This window comes from Sycon ciliatum, chromosome 1 (genome assembly GCF_964019385.1).
Source record: "Sycon ciliatum chromosome 1, ocSycCili1.1, whole genome shotgun sequence".
In the NCBI taxonomy this organism is placed as follows: domain Eukaryota; kingdom Metazoa; phylum Porifera; class Calcarea; order Leucosolenida; family Sycettidae; genus Sycon; species Sycon ciliatum.
The window spans coordinates 96,723,561-96,749,534 of NC_088643.1; the positions used below are offsets into that span (position 1 = coordinate 96,723,561).

The following is a 25,974-nucleotide window of genomic DNA, read 5'->3' on the forward strand; positions in this document are numbered from 1 at the left end:
CCTCCAGAACCGATCGCTGTAAAGACTCCCCACTGTACAAGTCCCTAGAATACTACAATGCCCTTCCTGCTAGCATTCGTGACGTCTCCTCCCGACCTGCTTTCAAACAAGAAATCTGCTCACTGCTGATTAACTCAATCTGCTCCTGCAGCGCTCACCCTCTCCCATACTTGTAAAGTTCAAAGTGATGTAAATCACTTTCCAACTGTTTAACCCACAATCTCACCTTCTCATATATTTATCTCTTATTGGCGATGGTGCCATCGTGAGAATAAAGAATTCAAAAACAGGAACCTCGATGGGGCCCAGGGAAAACTACAGGTGAAGAATGAAACAATATTCTCCGATATGTCTGTCAATCGCGGAGTTCAAAATGTTACTAAGTTTAAATGGGAATTTCCGAACTTTTCGCACTTATCGGCAAAAACAAGACTTATGCCTGCAAAAATACAGAGCGCCAGACCGGCTGCGCAGCGCAGAAGGTTGGAGCCTCCTTAACTACCGTCATGTATGTGTTTTCCTCTCTGGTTTCCCACAAAGCCAGTGTCGCGGCGACCTTGTCGCGCGATTTGTATCATGTTTGTGCCTGTTCTTGTTTCAGTACAAAACGCTAGTTCCATGCCCACGTTCCCGTGCTTTGTATGACTTGTTCTGGCCCACGTATGCATGACTGTACATGTACTTGTCAAGGCACGTGCATGCAGCACAGTTTGGCGCGCTTTTGCGAATGTGTTTTTCTTCTCCCACGAGGGTGGGTTATGCTGCGTTTCTTGGACACGAGTGGTTTTCAATTTTGTTGTTCTCTAGTATTATTCTGGAAAGAGCGATTACTACAGACTCCTTTGTCCTATGATGTGTGCCACCTGTAGAGGTGAGATCGGACTTGTGACCTGTGTTGATAAATCGAGAGATTGGGAATTCTAATCTTTCGACATGGTGCTTTAGTGACCAGAGATTTTCCTCAGTTTATTTAGTAAATTCCGACCAGAGTGATGGAGACTATCGCCCAGCTTGTAAAGTGTAGGGCAAACACGAAGCGACGACTCACACGCCTTCGCCACAATTTAACCCGGGAGCTTGCCAAAGACGCTCCATCACCACACTACCTGCTACGAGATTGGCAGTAGGCTGAACGCCTTGCAGCTGAAATCAATGCCACACAGGCTAGACTCCGCGATCTGACCGAACAGGCGACTTCCTCGGATGTCGAGGACCGCCTGGAGCAACTCGACAAGTGGGAGTTCGAGTTCGACGATGACCTGGAAGTCCTGAGGGACGCACGTACCGTTCTACAGAGGGAGAACCCGTCCGGACTCGCCACAGCAGATGCGGAACTGGAGGCAATCGCCAACTCGAGTCGATCCAGTGCCCCACAGCCCTCCCCCACGACGTCCCCAGCCGCTGCCTTGACCAGCGTATCCTTCAGCCCATCAGCAGTGGTGGTCCACTCCAAGGGTCCACCTTCCGCTCCTGCGAGCTCTCCTGTGACTGCTGTTAGTCCTGTCCCTGCTACTGGCTCTCCAGCCACTCCAGCCACTCCAGTCGTCCCGTCTCCGAATGTTCGCTTCCGCATTCCCATGACACCCGATCCCGTATCAGATACAGACAGTGACTCCGACTGGTCCAGTTCCAGTTCCGCCGGCACTCGGTCTTCTGGCGGGACATCTCGTAAACCGAAGCGATCACCCTCTTCCAGGGTGCCTGGTACCTCAGTGCGAACTGGGGGTAGTGCCGCCACGAGTGCCACTCCTCCTCCACCATCTGCCAAACCAGCAGTGACAGCAATTCACTTGCCGAAGCTGACCGTGCCCACCTTCAGTGGTGACACACTTGCCTGGCCCGCATTCTGGGACATGTTTTCTGAGTCTGTAGACGCCCAGCCACTTCCGGATGTGTCCAAGTTCACATATCTGCACACAGCGTTAAGCGGTCCACCGAACCGCTTGATTGCAGGCTTAGCGGTCACGAACGACAACTATCCCATCGCCCTGCAAGCCCTGAGGGAGGAGTATGGGAAGCCGGAGGTCATCGTCACCAAGCTCTACCGACACCTGCAACAACTCCCTCCATAGTCCTCCCAATTGGCGTCTATCAAGGTCACGCAGGAGACCGTTCACAACCTCCTCAGACAGCTGGACGCACAGGGCGAAAACCTCCGTGGTCAGAACCTGGTCAGCCAGCAGATCCTGTCAAAGCTCCCCCTCGAGGTGACCACCAAGCTGGAGGAGTGGCGTCCTCTTTCTGAAGCCTCAATGGTGTGGGATGTCAAGACACTGATGCAGGCTCTCAAACGGTACGTCACCCTGCATGAGCGTGCCCAACAACGCTCCAGCTTTTCCGACCACCCGATGACCGCTGTATCTGATCATGTTGCTAGCGGAAGTGCTCTATTGGTGTCAGCAGCGCAACAGCAAACAACCTCGCCGGCCCCTTCACAGCTGCGTCACTCAAGTGCATCACAAAAGTCCTCTGGATTTCGCTCACCCTGCGTCTACTGCGGCGGTAACCACGGTCATGATGACTGTCTGGCGTACGGCACAGAGCAAACCCGCAAGGCCCAGCTTCTCAAAACACAACGCTGCTTCCGGTGTCTTGTCAAGGGTCATCAAGCTGCTGCTTGCACTCGGGCACGGACATGCCGCCACTGTCAGATCACCAACCGCCACCACGCGTCTATTTGTCCAACACTGTTCGCTAGCCAGCATACCACTCAAGCTGCTGTCCACAACCCTCCCCTCGGTAGTCAGCAGCCAGAGCACGCTTCAGATCCTCCGGGAAGCCCCACCACTGTAGCTTCCGGTCACGGTGTCTCTACTGCTAACGTCTACCTGCAGACGGCCAAGGTGACACTCCACAATGGCGGGCAATCACTTTCCGCTCGTGTACTTCTTGACAGCGGCAGTCAACGTACCTTTCTCACAAGTTCCGCCGCGGAGTCACTTGGACTTCCTGTTCGGTGTACGGAGTATCTGCACGTGTCCACATTTGCCAGTAGTGGGCCGCAGCGACTACAGGCCAATGTTGTCGACTTCGAGCTGGCACTACAAGATGGCTCCCTGCTCCCTCTGACAGCCCATGTTCTGCCAAAAATCACCGACCCTGTCCATCGCAGTGCGATTCCTGATCAAGACCGACAGTTCCTGCAGTCGCTATCTTCTAGTCTGGCTGACAACCTTCCAGACACATCTGAGAAGGCATCCGTTGACCTGTTAATCGGCACGGATTACTTCTGGAGCATTATTCAACAGGACCGGATCGTGTTGCCGTCGGGTCTGTTGCTCCTCCCATCGCGTCTGGGTTACATCCTTACTGGCTGCTGTGCTCTGTCACATGATGACTCCAGCAAAACATCCACACTGCTGTGTCACACCGCTGTACGCCTTGCCTCCCATCAGCTCCAAGTAATGGATTCCACGCCGCGGTCGACACTCACACCCAATCTGACCGAGATGTGGAATTTGGATCGGATTGGTATCCACGACTGCCACGACGTCACTGCTGATGACCTGGCGCTCCGCCATTTCCAGGACCACATCCAGTTCACTGGTGGCCGGTACGAAGTGGCCTGGCCATGGAAATCGGAACCACCTGACCTGCCAACCAACTATGGCCTCGCATTTGGCCGGTTGTCTACGTTGTTCCGTCGCTTAGCCAATGATTCCGACCTCCGACAGCAGTACGACAAGGTCATCCAATCGCAAGTTGACCTGGGGATCATCGAGCCTGTCGCAAACCCACCGCCTACGGGCACGCCACAGCACTATTTGCCCCATCAGCCAGTTATAACGCCGTCGAAACAGACCACGAAGCTACGCATTGTCTACGATGCCTCGGCGAAGACAACGAAGCAGTCGAAAAGCCTGAACGAATGCATGCACCGGGGCCCTATCCGTCTGCCCAACCTCTGTGGTATGCTCCTGCGCTTTCGATGCTACAACGTTGCCATTGTTGCTGACATCGAGAAGGCGTTTCTTCAACTGCGTATCCGGAAGGAAGACCGCGATGTGACACGTTTTCTCTGGCTCAGGGATGCTACGAATCCTCACCTGACCAAGGACAACCTTGCGGTTTACCGGTTCTGCAGAATGCCCTTTGGTGTAATTGCTAGCCCATTTCTATTGGAAGCCACAATCCGCCATCACCTACAGCGCCACCCGTCGCCATTGTCTGAAACGATTGCCAGGAATATCTACGTCGACAACGTTGTCATTGGCGTCCGGACCGATGAAGAAGCATTGCCCGTCCACGACCACGCCAAGAGTATCTTTGCCGAGGCGTCAATGAACTTACGTGAATGGACCAGCAGCTCGGCCGTGGTTCGTGCCGCTCTCCCTGAAGATGATCTTCTCACCTCCCGTCGCACCAAGGTTCTCGGTCTCCTCTGGGATACACATGCCGATGTTCTTACCATCCCAGAGGGTAAGGTGCTGCGGTGTCCGTCTCAGCCTGTCACCAAGCGCACTATCCTGAGCGGTCTCTCTAGCCTGTATGACCCACTTGGCCTGCTACTACCCATCACTCTTCAGGCCCGACTCCTCCTGAGAGAATTATGGCAAGTTCAGCTCGATTGGGACTCGCCGCTACCAGCACATCTGGCCGACAGGTGGGCAGCTATCTCGACTATGATGTCAACCGCTACGTCATTACCTGTCCCTCGACTCTGTGGTCCGGTTGCCACCGCGACAGATGTTCAACTACACATCTTCACAGACGCATCAGCCGAGGTATATGCTGCTGTTGCGTATTTACGGATCTCCGTTGGTGAGGTGCATCACAGCGGACTCATCTACAGCAAGTTGCGCTTGGCTCCGATGCCCAAACTCGATGCAGGCGGCACTGCTTCGTTGACCATCCCGAGTCTGGAGTTACTTGGTGTGACAATCGGTGCTCGACTATCCCGATTTCTCCATGACCAACTTCATCTGCCGATCTCGTCCACAACGTTATGGACGGACTCCAAGTGTGTTCTCCACTCGCTGGCCTCCCGACGTGACCTGTCAACCTTTGTCCAGAACCGAATTAGGGTGTTGCGCTCCCACACGTCAATCTCGTACTGCTATGTACCAACCTTCGATAACCCAGCCGACTTGGCGACACACCCTCAGACAATGGAGCAACTCACAGCTAGCACACTCTGGTGGAAGGGTCCACGCTGGCTTCTTCAGGAGCCTTCCCAGTGGCCACAGAAAGTAGTCGTCACACCTGACGTTATGGAACTTGCTGCTACTGAGGTTCGTGGACCGAAGGTGTTGCATGGTGCCACGCTAATCGCCACAGCATTCCCCCAGTCACGGCCTGCCATCGCCACCACTATCTGTGACCGGGTGTCATCGCTAGAGCGACTTATTCGCATCAGCTTCTACGTCTGTAACTTCATCCAGCAGCGGCTCTGGTCCCGTTTGTTGCCGGTCAGTCAGTCTCGCCTACGAACCACTCACCCCCTCCTCTGTTCATTGCTGACCGCTCTAGCCTCATCTTCGCATCTCAATGCGGCCTCTCGGCGTCTCATTCTAGCTGTACTCATTCGGATGGCTCAGCTTGAATGCTTTGCTGATGTGTTTCAGAGCTTCGCAACCAACAACCATTGCCCCATCCGCGGACAAATTGGCGTCGCCATTGATGATCACGGCCTACTACATTGTCATGGGCGACTTGCATTGGCTGGTCATCCAGCCCTGGCTCTCTTACCAGCTACTCACCGGCTTACCCGACTCGTCATTACTGACGTTCACTGCCGCCTCTTGCATGCCGGCACAGCCCACACGCTAGCCCATTTGCGACTCAACTTCTGGGTGCCGCAGGGCCGCCGAGCGGTTCGTTCCATCCTCCGAAATTGCACCGTTTGCCGCAGGCATGAAGGACCACCGTACAAGCTGCCGTCCCCTCCAGCCCTACCGAAGGAACGAGTGGTTCCAGCAGCCCCATTCGAGTATGTTGGCCTCGATTATTTTGGTCCGATACTGGTGAAGCAAGCCGATGGCACTACAACATCCAGGGTCTGGGTTTGCCTCTTGACATGTCTTGCGGTACGTGCTGTGCATCTCGAGTGGGTCATTGATATAACAGCGCTTCAGTTCATTGCCTGTTTCCGGAGATTCGTGGCCAGGAGAGGGGTACCCCGCCTGTTGTATTCAGACAACGCATCGCAATTCAAAGCAGCCAGTGGTGTGCTCGACCAGCTGTGGAGCACAGTCGCCACGGACCATGGTGTTGCCAACTACTTCACCAGCCAGGGTATCACCTGGAAATTCACAACCGCCTTCGCACCTTGGCAGGGAGGAGTGTACGAAAGAATGGTGGGGCTAGTGAAGCGGAGCCTACGGAAGGGACTGGGGCGTCATCACCTCCGTCTTGATCAGCTCGCCACTCTTCTAGCGGAAGCCGAAGCGGCAGTCAACAGCAGACCCCTTACCTCCGTCACCGCCGACTACGAGGGCAGGGATGTCGAGATACTGACTCCTGCTCACTTCCTCCTTGGAAGTCGTCCAGCTGCTCTGCCACTTTCAACTGCGCTGGATGACCCCGAGTATACACCTCCAAGTACCGACCCGGCATTATCCCTGCTCACCGAGTGGCGTCACAGGCAGACTCAAAGCGAACTGTTCTGGAGCTTGTGGCAAACAGACTACCTCCAAGTGCTCCAAGAGCGGATGGCTCACACGTCCAAACGGCAACATTGCCCCAACCCCCCACCGAAACCTAGTGTGGGCGAAGTTGTCCTCGTTGACGAAGAGATGGCTCCAAGATGCATGTGGAAGCTGGCCCGTGTTGTCGCACTAGAGAAGAGCCAGACCGACGGCGCCGTCCGGGCTGCCCGCATTATAACCAGCACAGGCAAGGAGGTCAATCGACCAGTATGCAAATTGTACGGCCTTGAGTGTCGCCAAGTCCCAACGGAACTCCCGGAAACTGCAAGTGAGGTGCCAGTTACTGCACCAGCATCTGACAACCCCCAGCGACCAACTCGTGCGGCAGCTGACAAGGCCCGGCAGAATATTGCAATATGGACAGCTGTATCGTTGCTGCACGTACACATCCCACACGCCTGATAAGTTTGACCGTGTCAGAGTGTGAGGATTAGGTGGTGCTTGGTCCAATTGGCAGTGACCTCACAAGCACATAAAACTCTCTGTATGCCTGTTTAACTGCTTGCTGTGTGTGTGTGTGTGTGTGTGTGTGTGTGTGTGTGTGTGTGCGTGTGCGTGTGCGTGTGTATCTGCATTGCATATGCTCTATAAGTTACCTCCCGGTGTACATTCCCGGTCGGCTGGAGTGTCGCGGCGACCTTGTCGCGCGATTTGTATCATGTTTGTGCCTGTTCTTGTTTCAGTACAAAACGCTAGTTCCATGCCCACGTTCCCGTGCTTTGTATGACTTGTTCTGGCCCACGTATGCATGACTGTACATGTACTTGTCAAAGCACGTGCATGCAGCACAGTTTGGCGCGCTTTTGCGAATGTGTTTTTCTTCTCCCACGAGGGTGGGTTATGCTGCGTTTCTTGGACACGAGTGGTTTTCAATTTTGTTGTTCTCTAGTATTATTCTGGAAAGAGCGATTACTACAGACTCCTTTGTCCTATGATGTGTGCCACCTGTAGAGGTGAGATCGGACTTGTGACCTGTGTTGATAAATCGAGAGATTGGGAATTCTAATCTTTCGACAGCCAGCATTGGCTATGAAACTGTTTACCGCCATCTCTCACTTCTATAACCTGTCTCCCCGAATTCAATCATCCCCTCTTCCAGTACTTTTGCCCATACACTCACTACATTGATGGCATACCAACCCCTGACTTTCGCGATCGTTGGATCTGCTTCTTTTCTTTGTTTCCTTTCTTTGTAACCTTGTACTCTTCTCTAAACACATGACATTTCTTCTAGTAGGAGATCCCCTTGACATGCCTAGAGCACTATTCTCCACATATATTGAGTTCAGTAGAAAAAGGGTTACCACTTAAAAATCATTATTTATTTTTATTTATTTATTTCTGCACCTCGTGGCATGTCAAGACAGCCAATTGAATTGAGGAGAGGGTGAGACCAACCACGGAAGAAGAGAAAAAAGAAAATGAAGAGCACGTACACAAAGTGGGAAGGGATTAGCAACTTACAAAGCAATGGGATGCTCAGCGAGCTATGCAGCGGAAGTGGTGACTGTGACTTTGTTTACTGGGAGATACTGAAGTGCTGTCTGACGAGGGGACGGGATTTGGGCATTCTGGAGCTTGTCTAACACTCGGAGGCAGTTGGAGCCACGTGGAGTAGGAGGAAAAGAAAGGAGAATTTACGAATAGGGTAGACCTAGCTAGGGGGAGACGAACGCAGCTTCGGGTGGTGCCACCTGAATTGAACCAATTAAGAGACTGTAAATGAGCAGGGTGCTGGTCAAGGAAAATTGAATGTGCCAGGGTGCACTTGGAAGCATCAAGGTAATGTTGCAGAGTGGTAGTGGATGCAGCAGCATACAAGTCTAGATTTGAGATATAACGATCAGTACGGAATATGATTTGCAGTATATGGCGATGGAGAACTTCTAATTTACCTATATGGGTTTTGTTAATGGTGGACCAGGCAGGGAAGCCGTACGTGAAGAGGGGAAGAATGTATGATTTATAAAAATTAATCCGGCAATTTTTGGGCAAATGGGACAAGTGACTTGACATTATGCCGACAGATCGGCATACTTTGGACGACACATGATCAGCATGGTGAGACCAGGAGAGGGCGGAATCTATGACAATGCCAAGGTGTTTATGGTGGGGCGCTACAGAGATAGGGTGACCGGGACCATCGGGAAAGTGGAAGATGGGCACTGGATCTGTGGGAGGGGGGAAAAGGAGGAGCTCGGTTTTGGTCACATTTGGCTTAAGGTACCAAGTGCTCATCCAGTGAACAATGTCGTTGATACAGGTCTGAACTTTGGGGTACAGGGTGGCGTGAGATGGGGAGGAAGCAAGGACAGTGGTATCATCTGCAAACAAATATTGCAAATATTCGGAATTGAATAGGGGAGGTCATTAACGTATGTGAGGAAGAGCAGGGGACCTAAAATGGAGCCCTGGGGCACTTCGGATGTCACAGACTCGGGGTCAGATAAGGTTCCATTTACTGTGACGCACTGATTTCGGTCCAAGAGGTAGCTAGTTATCCAGGCGAGTAGGGAGCCGGAGACACCATGGGCACGAAGTTTGGCGATCAGGCCCTTGTGCCACACGGTGTCGAAGGCCTTGGAGAGGTCGAAGAAACAGATGCAGGAGACCTGCCGCTGGTCTTTTAGGGAGCTGAGGTCTTGGATTATGCGGGACAATTGCAGGGATGTGTTGTCCTTACGACGGAAGCCAGATTGTGCGGGGTGAAGAAGAGGGGAGATATGGTCGTACAAGCGGTCGTACACTATTTTCTCTAGCAGTTTGGAGACGCAGGACAGGAGGGAGATTGGCCGGTAATTAGACGGGTTGTTCTTGTCGCCTTTATTTTTGTACACTGGAATGACAGTGGCTGACTTCCATCGTGACGGGAATGTGCCGGAGGAGAGGGAAAGGTTAAAAAGAATGGAGAGTGGGCGGGCAATTGAGTAGCTCAGTTTCCTGAGGATCTCATTGGTGATCCTATCAGCTCCGAGGGATTTGTTCAGAGGCAGTCTTGCAATATACTTGTGAACAGTCGATGAGGTGATGATCAGGGAGTGCAATGTAGTTGCTGGTGGAGGTAGGGAGTAAATAGTGGGAATAGGAGCATCGGGGTCAACCTGTAAGCCAGCACTGACGAAGTGGCGGTTCAATAAGTTACCAGTGGATGCCGGAGAGGTGCTTGTTCGACCATTGGGGCCCACCATCTTCGAAGGTATGACCCGGGCGCTGGTAGGATTTCGCAGTTGACGAATGAGCACAGGGAGGGATGGGAGGCGAGGGTTTGTGGGAGATATCGTGGCACGGAGGTTGTGGATGTAGCAGCGATGGCAGGATCTGGAAAGGCATTTTACATAGTTACGTTGGTGTTTGTATTTGTTGAAATTTATAGGGGATGGGTATTTCCGGTAGATGCTGTAGAGATCGCTCTTGACTTTAATAGCTGCTTTCCGTGATGGAGTCATCCAGGGGCAGGGTTTGTGGCGTGATTTCCGACGAGGAGGTGAGGATCTTCCTATAAATAGGTCCAAGGCACCTTCAAGGATGTCAGTGAATGCGGAGACAGCCGTGTCGATGCAATGGGTGGCAAGGACCTGAGACCAGGGTACATCTGCGAGAAAAACATTCATGGCATTCCACATGTTATCCGTGGCACTCAGGACATTGTATTTTTGTGTAGATGGTGGGCTACGGCAGGTGCTGGCTGTTGTGGGGGAAGACTTTGAGGAGAAGAACTCAGCCAGCAGGACGGCATGGTCTTGTGCGCCAAGAGGAGCCGGGTGTTGAATGTGGTTGAGTTGGTTAGGGATGTTGCTCGCGATAAGGTCTAGACAGCTGCCAAGTCCATTCGAGCGGAGGTGGGTGGGAAAGGTTACCGATTGGGTCAAATTATAGCATGAGAAGAGGTTGTCAAGACTCAGACCCTGTGCATCCGTTTGGTCAGTTGAGCACCAGCTGGAATATCTACAGTTGAAGTCGCCTGATATCACAAGGGCTTCGGGCTTCCTTTGAGTTGATTGCAGGGCTATTTGGAGGCGGTCGAGAAAAGTCGAGAAGTCATCCGTCGACGGGGAAGGAGCACGGTAGAAACAGGCTACTGTTAGGTGGGTTGTTGGCAGGTCAGAAGGTGAGACAAGGTTATGTTCAGCGAGTGTAAGCCGATATTATAATTATTACTGTATGTCAGCGCCTTTAATTAAAGCCATGGCCTTATATTTGAAATACCGCTGCTTTCCTAGCTATGTAGATGCAAAATGACTCACCCACTACGCCATGCCATAAAAGTCAAAGTCCACACAGAAATTTCAATCTAAATCCACCTGTTCACCCTTCCTCCTGGGCTGTAAGTTTGTTAGCATAGTACGTATTCCTTCATTTTTTCAAAATATATATCATCTCATTTATGAAGCCCATCGCTTTATAACTGAGACTGGCTTTATAATCGAATATAAGTCCATGGCTTTATAACTGAGACTGGTTTTATAATCGAATATAAGTCCATGGTTTTATAACTGAGACTGGATTTATACTTGGTCCGACTTATTAGAATGTGCGTTTCGCTTCGAACGTCAGCCAAACAAATTCAAATAATCTCAGGACGGAACAAACTTTCCAGCTACCTAACACTATCCTTCAGTTGTCGATTTGTGATGTTGAAGAAGAAATGACTCCAACCCCAAAGGAGGCAGCGCCTCAGGATCCTAGTCGACTCGAGAATTTTGCGTGCAAATTTTGTCGTCAGAGGACTCCTGTTGCTTCTTGCGCAACACAGAGAAGGCCTGGTGCTGAAATCAAAACCCCACTGCGATGGGGAATTGTCACGGAGTACCAGAAACTCCTGGGCGATCGTTCTTGAGTGCTTCCTGGCGGATTGAAATCGCTGCAGTCGCTGTTTCCTTGGAAGAATCAAGTAAGTTCAGCAAACGCGTCATCCAGAAACTCGTGCAGAAAGCACCTGCATCGCTCCGTCCAGTTTGTGCTGATCTCTCTCGCATTCGTTCACGATGTGGCGGCCGACGAATCAAGATCACAGAAGAGATCGTCGAGAAGTTGATCGATGTAAACAACCGCCCTTGAGGTCGACTTTCAGGCGACAACCTGGCTGGAAAACTGAAGCGCAGAAAGGGTGAATACGGTGCGTGAATGGTGCGGAGTCGAACTAGTCCTCGCCGACTCCTCGATCCTCGGAGCCGCGATCGCGATCGATGCGTATCGATGCGTCACAAGATCGCCAGTCTCCGGGGCCAGTGGATTCGTGAAACAGGCAGGGGAGAGCACGCATGGTCTGATGCAGCTGACTGTGTGACAGTCATGACTCATGTCGACACAGATCAGTCAGTACTACATTGTAGTACTAGTTCTACGCGCGCGGCACACGGTGATGAGAAGTGATTTTTTTATGCGTGGTGGTTTACTTGTTCGCCTCATTTGAAAGTCTCGTTGGAGCGTCAGGCGAAAACACCTACAGCCACCATGCTGGCAGTCGTACTGCACGAGGAGGAGGCGAAGTCGACCGTCTAAATCGTGCCTATGGAGTGAAAAAATCAAGGAAGCGCAGTGTAGCTTGGAGAAGATGAAAAAAATGTCGACGTTTTGCAGGTTGACGCACTTGAAGAAGCGCCCTGAGACACCAGCAGAGATGGAAACTAGAAGGTCAGGCCAAGAAACGACACAGTAGTTATCTATCTATCGTCTCTTGGTCGATTTTTTAGTACAGGTGCTCCTTTGGACATAGGCTTGAGTTTTGAAGCGAAGCGCACATTTTAATAAGTCGGACCAAGTAATCGAATATAAGTCCATGGCTTTATAACTGAGACTGGTTTTATAATCGAATATAAGCCCATGGCTTTATAACTGAGACTGGCTTTATAATCGAATATAACTCCATGGCTTTTTAAAGGTGCGGACATACGGTATTAGTATCTTTCTCACAACACCAATTATTAGTATCTTACTGGTATTCCTTCCGCAAACGATAGGACGCGATGTACTGCAATGCCCGTCCTGTGGCTGTGAATCATCGCCAAGGTATTGACTGGAACAATCATCCAAGCCTTGATAGATGGTAACGGTATTGTCAGAAATTTTTAAATTGTTCCCAACATCGCGGAAGTGAAGTTTATCAAGCAATCTTGTGTAGCTGACATAGACTGTCACCTTTCCAAGTATTCCCACTAGCATAGCTTTGCAGGCTGTAACTTGAGGAGAACTGACCAGGTGGCTGCTGAGTGTCTGGCAGAACTCTTCACCGCCATCCCAGGTTTTGGGGGTACTTGTAACGAACACTTCACCTTCATTGCCACAATCCACCCACGTGTTCACTGTATTAACACATAGAAAATGTATGAACAGCAATGAACACAACAGCAATGAATAACAAGATATGCACACTCGTGTAACAAAACAAAGTAGCAAAGGTGTAACAGATTCACTGTTACTACTAACACTAGGAATAGGATACACTTATCACCTGCTATTATCACGCTGCTGCTGTTAGGTGTTATGTCCATCATTGCTTGTTCATGTATATAAGAGTGCATTATGGCAAGGATCATTGCTTATTCCAAGAATGACTACTGAAGTTAGTTGGACTGTTACACTGGTAGCAAGAGGATGGTTTTTCTTTTCGTCGTGTTCGGGCTATGCGCAGTGGCCGCATTAGTCGCCTACGGTATATTCGAGATTCAGAAGCGTCTGAATCACCTTATCGCACTCGGTCAGTGCGATGGATCAGATCAAACGCCAAGACGTGCTCAAGCTCCCAGCGGAGAGAGGCCACGCATGCGCCATGTTAAGTCTCCGCCTGTGTTTCGTGGAGATACAAGAGAGTTCAAGGAGTGGGCCTTCGCCATCGAACTCGCCATGAAGTCCCTACGGCTGGACAACGCGGAGGAGCGCTTGAGCTACGCGGCGAGTTTTCTGGAGGGCAACACGACGTGTGCACTGACGATGATGAACCCGGTGGTCAGTTGCTGGGAGAGCCGACGACAGGTGAAGGTGGCAGCGATGATGAAGAGGACGGTGACGATGATGACGATGATGGTGCAGATGGTGTGAAGGACGGTGGCGGTCAGAAACCAAGTGAAGGCGGAGGCGGTGAGAAGAAGAAGAATACATCGGCAATTAAATTGCATTTGTTGTCTAACCCCGTGTGTCGTGAAAGTTATGATGATTCTTGGTTCAGTGTTGTTCGTTCTGCAAGTAGTTTCAAGCAGTTGAAAGTTCTAGAAGCAGTCTACATTCGCATTCGCGATCCAAATCTTTGTAAACAAAAAGAAAATGTCATCGCACTTACGCTATTCCAGTAAATTCGCACTCACACACACTTGCACATGCATGTCCATTGTCACACTGCACTTGCTGAATTTCCTATCATTTCTCACCTCACCTATAGTTTATTACCTGTGCAAATTGTTCCTAGGTTTGTGCTATTTTTCTTACTATGCTTGTATCCTCGCTGTTCCACTGCAAGTGTATAAATCCTATTGTAGTTTCATCATTCTCTTTAGTCACGAATTCCATTGATAATTGTGACAAGAAAACGTTCTGGAATACATGATTCGTCCCCATGGTTGTGATATGAGTGCGCATTTAGTTATATTCATTGCATTATTAAGATTATTGTCTCCACGTCGCCTTAAAACCAATGTGGTAAAACTTTGCAAACCCAGCATACTACCGCTGACGGCATTAGACACAGGTGCACTCACTCACTGTCACCTTCAATATAGCCTTCATCTTTGTTAGATGATGAGCCTGTGACAACGCGATCTTCACCACCGGCATTCTCACCAAGCAGAACAGCACTATGCTCGAGTTCATCCTGCACCTCGTCGTCGGCCACATCACCAATGTTAGGCGGAGTGAGTTCAGTAGGAGGCAGAGTGCACATGTCCTCGAGATGTTGCCTCTCCTCTGCTGCTGGACGGCCCTCTTTGAAGCAAGAGATGTCGGCTGGAGTTGCGTCCCGGGTCTGCCCACTGCAGAGGAAGGATTTCGCAATGAGGTCCGGTGACAGGCTGGTCCAAGCCTTCACGACCATACCGCATAGCGTGGTTTTCGTGACAGCGCGCATGTTGCCTGCTGCAGTGTAGTTATTTTTCGCCAACTCGAAGCCACTCGTCATACTGGTCGCGAAGGCTGGCTTTGAACGGCTTGTTCCATGAAACATCCGGTGCCTGGAGCAAACCTGCGCATCCGCCAGGTATTGTTGCGCAGTCGATGTTCTGTTGACGGCGCTGCGCCTTGACAAAGTCACTGATGTGGCACTTGTAGGAGTCCCACACCAAGAGACGCTTACCAAATGCGGGCGTACCCATAACCTGTTTGAGCCAGTCCACGGTAACATCGTTATTAAACCACCCGTTGCCTGAATAGGCAACTGCGATATCCTTCCGCGTGACTAGCAATTTGTCTTCAGCCGTTTTCCCTTTTCCTCGAAACACGATGAACAGAACCTTTTCGATTCATCTGCAGCTGCCATCATGGCAACTGTAACATTTTGCTTGTCATGCCCAGTGGTCGCCCAGGGACACCGTTTTGGATCCAATGGCGTCCACCGTTCGGTTGGTGCCACTGTCGACTCACACAGCGGTCTCGTCCATTGCATAGACACTTCCTTTCCGCAGCTGCGGATGGTCAGCGAAGTACTTGCGAAGATACACCAGAAAATCAGTAAGTTTCGGAATCAATTGTGCTGGTTGTTTCTGATCCTAGTGGGTCTTTACACGTGTGGCAAGGTTTTAGCGCTGGAAGAAATTCTTGCACCAACCGCTGCTGGCCTCAAAGGGCTGCTGAATGCCCAGTTCGCCGTGAAGAACGATCGCTTGTGAGCGAATTGATTTTCTCGTCACTCGTCGTCGGTTTTGGCGTTCTTCAACAATCCATTCGAAGAGTTGGTGCTCGAGATCCTGGAATGAAACGCTCCTTCCAGCACTAAACAACCTGGCGCGAGGATTACCTCGATACGTTTTCTGCTCGTCTGCTGCAGATAATTTGGCTTCATTTCGCCTCCAGCGCCTGATCATACTTTCATCAACGTGATGCGCCCTGGCCTTTGCAGCGTTAGTAGAGGACTTCACAGTTTTTACAACAGCTAGCTTCAAGTCTAGGTTATAGCGCTTTCGCTTAGCTGTAGTGATATGGAGCATTTTACTTTGCCCAACTACTGTAACTCTTCACGAAAAAGACAAGACAATTTCGGAGAGCGAAGTGTTTGTAAGGCTGAAACGAAAACGAAGTTTGAGGACACCTTGAACGTGCGCCAGTTTCCGTTCCAGCTGTGCCGGGAACGATACTTCTGTTGTACACGAACGACCCCCCCCCCCCCCCACCAGATCCGGTCACCCGCCTTTGCCTAATGCCGACAACCTAGGCTACAATGGGAAGTCGTGTCGCGACTCGTGCGCCAGACCAGGACTTGATGACGTCAGTACGGCGCGCTTGTTTTGAAGCCCGGCTTGTACATAAATACGGCTACAGTGCATCATGATGATCGATAATTTCGGCTACAATGCGCGACTGGCTTCTATTCGAGATCAGCTTTAATACGCGACATTACGGTACAATGAAAGACTTTAATTCTACAACAAACCAAGAAGACGCTACGGAAGGGGACAACGATTCTTCAATATTCGCCACGTTTGCGCTCAGCTGCGATCATCGCGCTTTGTTGCAGTGGGCTCCAAAAAATATGTATATTGTCCGCAAAAGTGAGGTCACCCCAGCCGCCCCGGCTGTGACGGCCTTGTGTTCTATCTCATTTGTCATGGATACACCTTTGGATTAAGCTCTCCCTTACATTGCCTCCTTGCGCATCCTTTTCCCCTGGCCTGCATGCACTTCGTACATAGCCTCCCATACTGCTGTACTCGCCTTTTGTTCCCTTACCGGCGAAGTTATCGCTGTGGACAATGAAATCCTGTGGAATGAGCAAGGCTGGCACCTTCCATACACACACTGTAGTTCATGTTTTAACACTGTAAAAACTGGACCAGCAGTGCTCACGTCTGCATGGCCAGCACCCCATGGCTGCTTCAGTTCAAAACAGATTTCAATGTGCACAACAGTACATAGGGAGTGGTTGTGTTTGCATCAGTAGGCTTTTCTATACCAGGGGTCTAGTCATAACTCATTTATACTGGGTTTCATTCCAGCCATGGACCAGAACTTTTCTTCACTATTTAACAATTTTCTTTGCTTCTTTTTGATAATTTCTTTAGTAGACTCTGCAGAAGCAAAAACAGATGGGTTGAGTTACCTTTCTTTCTTTTCTTCGGAAATTTATCCGGTGTGAAGCACGGCGCTGACCGAAATTTTGTAAAACTCGGACTTTTCGTGAAGATTTATAGAACCCTGTGACACGGACTTAGAATTCACTACAGTACTCAGAATGCAGAGCCGTCCTACCAGGTTCTTTGTTCTCATTCTTGGCCGTGCACGTGTCCACATATAGCACAAACAACAGCAGTTGAATCAGAAAAATTGCCGACGCGTCAAAAAGCCATCGTTGTTGCCACTAGTCACACTAAGCATAGCACTTGACGTACAAATGTCAGCATGGGCCCTTCCACTTCACCACCAATACTTCGTAGCCTGAAGTGGCTCTAGTTCTAGCTCCCAGCAAGGCTGCCTTTGAGTAAATCGACTAGAACATGTTAGATTTGGTGGACGGATCCAAAACTACCTGATACGATATACACTGACTCTTGCACTTCATAGCCCCTACTGTAGGCGACAACCATCTCCGTGGTTTGGAAAAGAAAAAGATTTTGCAGGATCAGATTTTACTCAAAGGGTGACCAAAATAGCTGTCTCACAAGTTGTAATAAAACTCATGAATTAGTGGACTCTACAGTGATGAGTCTATCCTGTATGCTGCAAAAGACACAGGAAACATGACTGTTCTCTGTACACTGGACGCCAACATCCCAGTCTTCTCCTGCAAGATCTGTTGGACATTGACATTAGGCCGCGGTCACACCGAGCTCGATTCAGCCATTCAGCCAAAAATGTCCTGCAAGCGACTTTCAGGGGCGTGGCTGACTCTCAGCCGTTTTTTCCGCTTGTTTCAGCCACAGCTTATACAAGCAGCTGAAAGCCGAAACTCAAAGACAAATTTGAGTGTGCTTGCAAGCTTGGAACACACCATGTAGTGGACATGAGGAAATGATATCGATGCTCTTTCTTGTTTCCGCGCTATGCCTTTGCCTTTGGTTTTGACCGTGTGACTGTGTCTATCCAACAGTTTAGTTTGAGTTTCTCCGATAACCATGGATTCCTAGACTGTGCCTATAGAGCGTAGCGTTTTGGATCTGTGGTTCGAGGCCAAGACAAGGCACCAAACTCAGGACGGAACTCATGAAGAACTTAAGCCGGATACGAAGAAAAGAGTGGATTGCGACGGAGTTGAAGAATAGCAACCGTCGGAGCAGAAAGTTCAACATCAGGAAACAGCACTCTGATCATCGCGCCCATGCACGTGCACGGCGTAGAAATAAAAAGAGCAAGACTTCGCAATTAAGGACCCGGGCTTACTTAGCTTCTTCATCTATATTGAACACTGCAAGTACAGTTGTAATTGAAGATCGCTACGGTTCTACTTTCGGGTTTTTTGCGAACGTTGCCTGGTCACTGTGCCTGCAGGGTACAACTAACAGCCTGTTAGCAGTTTGTTAGATCGTGTTCCTGTCACTCGAGTTGAACCCTTGAACCTTTGAGTTGAACCTTGGTGTGAAAGTTGTAGCCTGCAGGCACAGTGCAGTGACCAGATGACTGGGGTACGCATGAGCATGTGACTGCTCAGACCAAAACCATGTTCGACTGGGAATAAGGGTCAAACGCTGCATCGTACACGGCTGTCCCATGCATGCGACGCGCGTTCATTCAATATGGCGGCCAAATTTTAATCTTTTTCATTTTTTACGCGACCTGGCCTAGTCGTACGTTTGCAATTTCGCTCGACTTCCATCTCAAACAGGCAAGGTCAACCGAAACCACAGGTGTTTGCCAGGTCATTCGATAGAGTTTAGAGCTTGGACTGGCCTTGCCTTCGACTGTGCCGCCGCTCGAGCGATCTTCTTGGGTTACCCACGCGCTACGCATGGTTTCTTTCTCGACGTGGGTGCAATTATTTTTGCATCGTCGCTCGATTTCAAGGGCTCGCCAACGTCGTCAGCGAATTTTCTCCGCCTCGCAGGCAATTTTCTAATATACCTTGTAGCGACCTGACTCACTGAGTATTACGTCATTCTACATAAGCATGCGCAGGAAATAAAATCATTATCTTTGGTCACAACTTCTTCGTTGTCCGGTTGGCCAAAGTAGCCGTCGTCTAGGGCCCGACGTAAAATCCTAAATTGGTGACTCCTGACGCTGCGCTCTTCGGAGTTTTGAGCATGCCATCCCCGAGCTCGGCCCGCCGCAGTTTCCTGCTCGCCTCAACTCTCGGGATCCCGTCAATCGCCGGCTGTTGACGTAAAACTTGAGCCTCACCATCACTGGATCCGCCTCGGAGCTGCTGTGGCCCCTGCCACCCTCCCCGGCCCACCTGGATACCCCGCTATCCTGCCACGGCATTGTCCAGTCGTCCGTATTTGTCCATATTCGTCCTGGCCTCAAGCTGGAAATTGGCCACCTCCACCCGTCGTACCAGCTCACTCACCATGCACGCACGCAGGCACACGCCAGGCACCGGACCCCATGGAGCTGCGCTCGCCTCCATCTGTCCCCGCCTCAGTCGCTAGTCGGCACGCCTCGCCCCAGTGCAGCGCTCCTGCATGCTGGTATCCCGCCAAGCCTGCAACATGCAGCCGCCTCTGACATGATACTACTTCTCTGTCATGCGTACATTTCCTTTCTTTCCGCCTCTGACACGATAACACTCCTCTGTCATGCGTGCGTTTCCTTTCTCTTCTCTTTCTTTTTTCTTGTTCATCGTGCTTCGCTCCTCCCGACCTCACCACTGGCGGGGGAGTACTGTAGCGACCTGACTCACTGAGTATTACGTCATTCTACATAAGGATGCGCAGGAAATATAATCATTCTCTTTGGTGACAACTTCTTCGTTGTCCGGTTGGCCAAAGTAGCCGTCGTCTAGGGCCCGACGTAAAATCCTAAAACCTCGATGTCCTAGCCTTTCGATTTCGTGTATTCCTAAGCTTGACGTGCATCACTGTAGCTTTTCGTGGCCATTTTAGAGACATTATTTTGTTCAGAAATGGAGGCTCGTGTTAGCATCCTGTTGTCGTGTTGTCGTATTGGAGGGGAGAAATTCGCGTCAAGGAGTGGACGGACGAAGTATCGTGTGGCAGATCATACTGAATCCATTTTGGCAGTGTTTCATCTCAATGTGGATGAAACCAAATACACCCTGAACATTTTTGCCACACTTGCAAATTGGCCATGGAATGCACTGCTACTGCCAGGGGCCCAACATTCTCTAGAGCTCCAGAGGTGGATGTACACCGCTCTAAGACTGGGAGCCACACAGTGGGATAGGCCTTGACAGATTATGCTAATATTTTCGTGAAATTATGCTTTTCGCATTGCTGAAAAAATTGCAGAATTATGCTATTTTTATGCTAAAAGTTATCACATTATGCCGCATCATGCTCACATATGCTGCTAATGAACATGTATAATTATGATACATGTAGCTACGACCGTCACCCTGGTCACTGATTGTAGTGGACTGGACATGTTATCAAGGGAGTCGTAAACCTACGCCTTCCTGGTGCGTCTACTTGTACTTGTAGAACATGTACAACTGTATACTATGGAATTTGATGCGAACAGGCGGATTATACCAATTTTATGCGATTCGTATGCAATTTGCCTTGAATTATGCGATTATTCGATTTTGGTAGGAATTATGCGAAAAATTATGCTAGCATAATCTGTCAAGGCCTACAGACAAACAGACAAACTGTTTGAAATGCAAGCCTTCCAAGCCTTGCAGGAAGTCCAAATGCAAAACACAAACGCAAGACAAACTTGCGGCATGGGAGAAAACGCGGGCCATCGCCCGCAAGCACGAGCACATGCACGCCGCCAACACTGACAGCAGCATCGCCAACAAAACCTCGCCCCACCGCACCAGTACCTGATCACTGGATACTGAAAAGCGTGAAATTTTCGCGGCGTTTTTAGTTCACGTTTTCAGAATCCGGACAGGTTTGCGAGGTTTTTTTTGCGATTGCAGAATGGCATTCTTGCTAAACCTGTAGCATTCTTGCTAAACCTTTCATGGATCTCCTTTTCGCGCTGTCTAAATTTCGCGATTTCCACGCGGTCGCGAATTTCGCAGAAATTAGACCATCAGGCAATAAGTTCACGGTTTACAGTAGTTTAGTCAGTTTGGTTTACGAATTCCGAAAAAGGCAGACAAACAAAACGAACAACAAGAGAGTCTCATGGACTGAATCTGATGAGCAGCAGCACGTCACACCCACATACCAAGCTTAGTAGTAGTAGTAGTAGTAGTAGTAGTAGTAGTAGTAGTAGTAGTAGTAGTAGTAGTAGTAGTAGTAGTAGTAGTAGTATAGTATTTATTCATATTTCTCTAAAGCTTAGTGGGTAAATCTCTGCATCCAGAACAGTTCAGATAGGAATGCCATAACACACGCACAATGTCCACTATGTCACAGTGTGGTAGGGAGAGAAGTGTTTGCAGCTTGCTGGTAGACGTTCAGCCGTGCATGCTTTGGCAAATGGCTAGAGCAGATGGCCCGCTGCCCTTAATGTAAGGCACACACGCAAGCGTCAGAGCTACAGCAGCCAAACAGCATAGTTTATGGATTCATGAAAGACTGCACCATACACTGCGCCAGCTCTGGTAGGGTACCCTATTCGAGCATCGTCACTGGTCGGTGACGTTTTGCAGGCCTCACCATCAAAGATACGAGGTGATTCTGCTGATCGACTTGCTGGCATGATACTTCAGTAGTCACAAGCATAACTAACAAAGGATGGCTGGAAGTCAAAACCAGCTCTAGATGCAGATTCCAGGTATACCAGAGAATTACTGACGCCAGCACTTTATCCGATGCCCCATCAGCGTCAACTGTACGCCGATGGTCACAGGACCGTGACAGCCTTTCGATCCGTCTACCGTTGGGAGACGGGTCTGCAAGCCCAAAGCAGCGGGTATATAGTGTTCGTCACCAGCTGAGCACTGAGAAAGCTTGCTGAGAGATTTAGGTGTGCACTGTTCAGCAACCAGTCCCAATATAGGTTTATCCATGAAGGCTGGTGATCCTCAGCTATCATACAACAAATTCTTACTCGCTGCGCATATGCGCATATGGCTTGTGAAACAGCAGCAGAAACTGCACTGCCTTGACAAACGCACCAGTTACCATGATGGAGCAGATATGCCCAGCCCTGGAAGCCAACACCAAATCTCCAATCGCCTGTACAAGTAGCTCTTCACCAAATTATGCCTAGTACTTGCAGTGATATTTTCAGCAAGAGCGCTGCAGTTACTGCTGAGGAGATATATTGCGTCCTTGAAGTTGAAGGCGCTCATCAAAGATTTCTTGCCATGAATTCTTGGCCTTATGCAGGCACGAGGTGGTCTCCCGTAGCATTGGCCATATTACCCCGAGCTGCACTTGCTCGAGGAGCACGTTGTTTCGCTCATGGAAGTCCTTCGTGTTGGAGTAGGTTTGCTGAGAGAACAAAGCGCTGAATCCATCCACGTCCACAACTACGAATAATTTACAAAAACATTCCTACTGCAGATCAGCGCTTGAAAACGGCGATGCAAATCAGCGACGTTGGGCTTCTCCATTCAAAAGGAGAGCCTTTCCTAACAAAGCAATTCTCATGTGACACTACATAGTCTCTGAAGCACTCTAGTTGTTGTTGTTGTTGTTTATTTTACTTCGCAGATTCTAACGGGCAAGTTGCCCAATAACAAGAAAGCGAAGGTCTTCAGGTCTTCAGGTCCTCAGGTCTTCAGGTCTTCTTCTCTCCACTCCATTATCATTTTTCGATCTTCACTCGGTCGACGTGATGGTAGTAGCTATGTAAATAATTATGATGGATTCCTCCCGATCCTCGTCGCGGCTAAAATTTGTTCGGTGTTTGTCTAATTTCTCAAACTGACAGGGTTTACAGGAGAAAGGTACCTAATTTTGTGCGATTGATGCAAATAAATCGGAATATGTCCGACTTCATAAATCCGTGCGGTAAACCGCATGAAAGGACGCCATGTCATTAGTTGGTGCACATGAAGTCACCGTGCGTAGCCTTTCGGACCAAAACCAGTCGACTCAGCACGCAAAAGACTACAACATATGGGCCAATTGCGGTCAACCGTGCTTTCATAAGAACGAAATGGCCGCTTTTAGTGACATTTTGCATACAAATCCCCATCCAGTAGGGCGCAGTCACCCAGTTTCATTGGAAGTGGCGAGTTCTATTGGGAATAAAGGAGGACGGGCGCGTCTCAGCTTCTTCGGACAAAGGCCATTCGACTCAGCACCCTGAACGGATGAAAATTTGATTTTAGGCTTCCCCTTTAATACCAGTTATTTTCTTACCATTCGTGGCCGTACACGTCCCAGCATATAACACGAACAACAGCAGCTGAATCAGAAAAATTGCCGACGTGTCGAAACGCCATCGTTGTTGGCCACTAGTCACATTTAGCATTCTGACTTTTCCACTTCACCACCAATACTTCGTACCCTGAAGTGGATCTAGTTCTAGCTCTCAGCAAGGCTGCCTATGAGTCAATGGACTAGAACATGTTCGATTTGGTGGACGGATCCAAAACTACCTGATACGATATACACTGTTTCTTGCACTACATAGCCCCTACTGTTGGCGACAACCACCTCCGTGGTTTGGAAAAGAAAAAGATTTTGCCGGATCAGATTTTACTCAAAGGCTGACCAAATAGCTGTGTCACTAGTAACTGTTGTTGGTCTTGGCCCTGTCAGTGTCAGGCCTTCTCCTCTAGCCTACTCTGTAGAGACTGTACTCTCTATCGTTCACGATGAGAAAATGCTCACTCGTCTTGCCAAACAACCCACACGAAGTGGAACATTTATTTTTGTTGTGTCTGAACGTGGTCTACGTGACAGTACAAACAGCTAAAGCAGAACTTGCAGTCCACTGTTTGAGAGTTGCGTGTTGTTGGCCCCTCTCAGTCTCACTCAGTCTCCAATGTTGCATGCAGTCACGCATTCAACAGAACAGTAGCCTAGCCTGTGTACTGGTGTGGACTTGGTGCCGGTGGTAGTTGTGGCCTAGACTAGACTGCATGCAGTTCTGGAGTAGATCATAGAGATACGGGCCACAGCTGCTTGTGAGTCCTCAACACATCAGGAGCAATCTGTGACGCGCATATCCCGTTCCTTTGATCCTCTGTTTTAGTCCATCGGCCAAATCTCAGAAAAGCCCTCTTTCGGAGAAGGTGGTGCACTGAAGCTCCAAGTAAACGCCCTTTGGCACACTAGCTCATGAGACCCCATAGAATACGAATCCGATAGTTGGACGTTGCCAATCCAGTCCAGGATAGTCGAACTGGGTCGAATACCTTCTTCCGTTTTTCGTAATTTCGTCCACCATTACATCTTTCTCATCGACTTTTTTTGGCGTGGCGAATGTTCTTGACCCGCTGAGCAAAATCTGCGCACGCTCGAACACTTGAAATGCCTGCATGTTGACGGTTCGCAAGATTCTAGCGAGCTTGGTGGAATCTATTATTTATTTGGACATTTTGGGAAATCTGAATTAGAACGGTAGAATTATATAGAAGCTCATTCGGAGAAGACGGCGTGTCGCCGCTGTCGGATTGTCGATACTGTGTTTCAGACGTATTTGCTTGAACGTGCTATTGAGGATGGACAGAAGATGAAGTGACGGCTTTCTTGAACACCGACGTTTTGTCTACATTGTAGGTGAAACATCTCATCTGGCGTCTAGAACGCAATTATTATGAGTTGTGAGTGCCAGCTGTACACCATTCGTCAGCTGGGAATTTGCATCGAAGCTCTTGATAGCCACTGTGACATATTCCACCAGCATTGAGTTAGTGCTTATACTCACATTTCCATTCACACCGTATTCCCACACTTACATCATCTACACTTGCATTGTGTTACTTATCACCTATGCTCTCCCCCCTATATATACCATGCTATCTACTCCCATTGAGTATCTATTACTCAGCTCAAGAAGCTGTTAAATGGTGTCAGAAGTAGGATTCGAACCCACGCCTACATAAGTAGAAATGTGAGTATATGCACTAACTCAATGCTGGTGGAATATGTCACCTCTTTCCTTTCCCTAATGATTAGTAGTGTTACATGGTGTCAGACGTCGGATGCTGCAGATTCTGCAAATTCAAGAACCATGGACCAGCTCAAGCCGCCAGAACAGCTCCTGATCAACAGTCCCACCAAGGCGGACGCGTGGAGGCGGTTCAAACAGGCGTTTGAATTTTATTCAATTGCCTCTGGACTCAAGGACAAGGATGGCGCTATCCAAGCCGCGGTATTCCTCCATATCATAGGAGAAGATAGTCAGAAAGTGTACCAAGCATTGCAGTTTGACACAGAGGAGGACAAGAAGGACATCGACAAGCTGAAGGAGAAATTCGAAGAGTTCTGCGTCCCGAAAGCAAATGCAACAATGGAACGATACTTATTGTTCACCCGGAAACAGCAAGAAAATGAAGACATTGACTCGTATACCATGGAGCTCCGTAGAATAGCGGAGAGGTGCGAGTTTCCAGGTACGAAGGACAGCATCTTACGGGATTGCATCATTCTGGGTGTGCGGGATGACGGACTCCGCAAGGAACTTCTTCGACGAGACGAGAGTCTAGAGAAAGTGCTGTCCTCCTGCAGATGCAGAAAAGCTGCTCAACGACATATTATTATTATACATTTGACCCACGAAGCGGTTGGTTTAGAGACAGACAAACGTGACATTGACGCTGAATGGTCACAGAAGAAAATACAAGCTAGACCTTCAGTGAAATCCTGCGGATACTGTGGGGGAACACATCTTCCAAGGCAGTGTCCGGCGTACGGTAAAACATGCACAAAGTGTAGCAAGGTCGGTCACTTTGCTAAGGTGTGCAGAAAACAGCCAAAATTACCAGCAGTCACAGCAATGGAGCAGACAGCAGTACAAGCGGAAGACGTTCAGACCCGGTCGTTTGGAACGATCCTGGTCAGTGAACTATCAGCAGACAGATGGAAGGAGACCATTCTCCTCGATCAAAGACCAACGTTGTTCAAGCTAGTCACCGGTGCAGTGGCATCCGTATTGCCATTTTCAGTCTTCAGGAGCATACGGGCAGACCAGCAGCTTGACACAACTACTACCA

General features: G+C 49.5%; 1 protein-coding gene across 1 annotated transcript in view; it reads right to left on the reverse strand.

Moving 5' to 3' along the window:
* The window catches only part of LOC135807192 (uncharacterized), a 70,329-nt gene extending 46,585 nt beyond the window's left edge, over positions 1–23,744 (reverse strand). The window contains exons 1-2 of the mRNA XM_065321206.1: positions 23,174–23,744; positions 12,584–12,949 (exon numbers count right to left, since the gene is read on the reverse strand). Of these exons, the coding sequence (XP_065177278.1) occupies positions 12,584–12,949; positions 23,174–23,285 (478 nt within the window). The 5' untranslated portion in view covers positions 23,286–23,744. The remainder of the gene's footprint in view (positions 1–12,583; positions 12,950–23,173) is intronic.
* Positions 23,745–25,974: the final 2,230 nt, after the last annotated feature.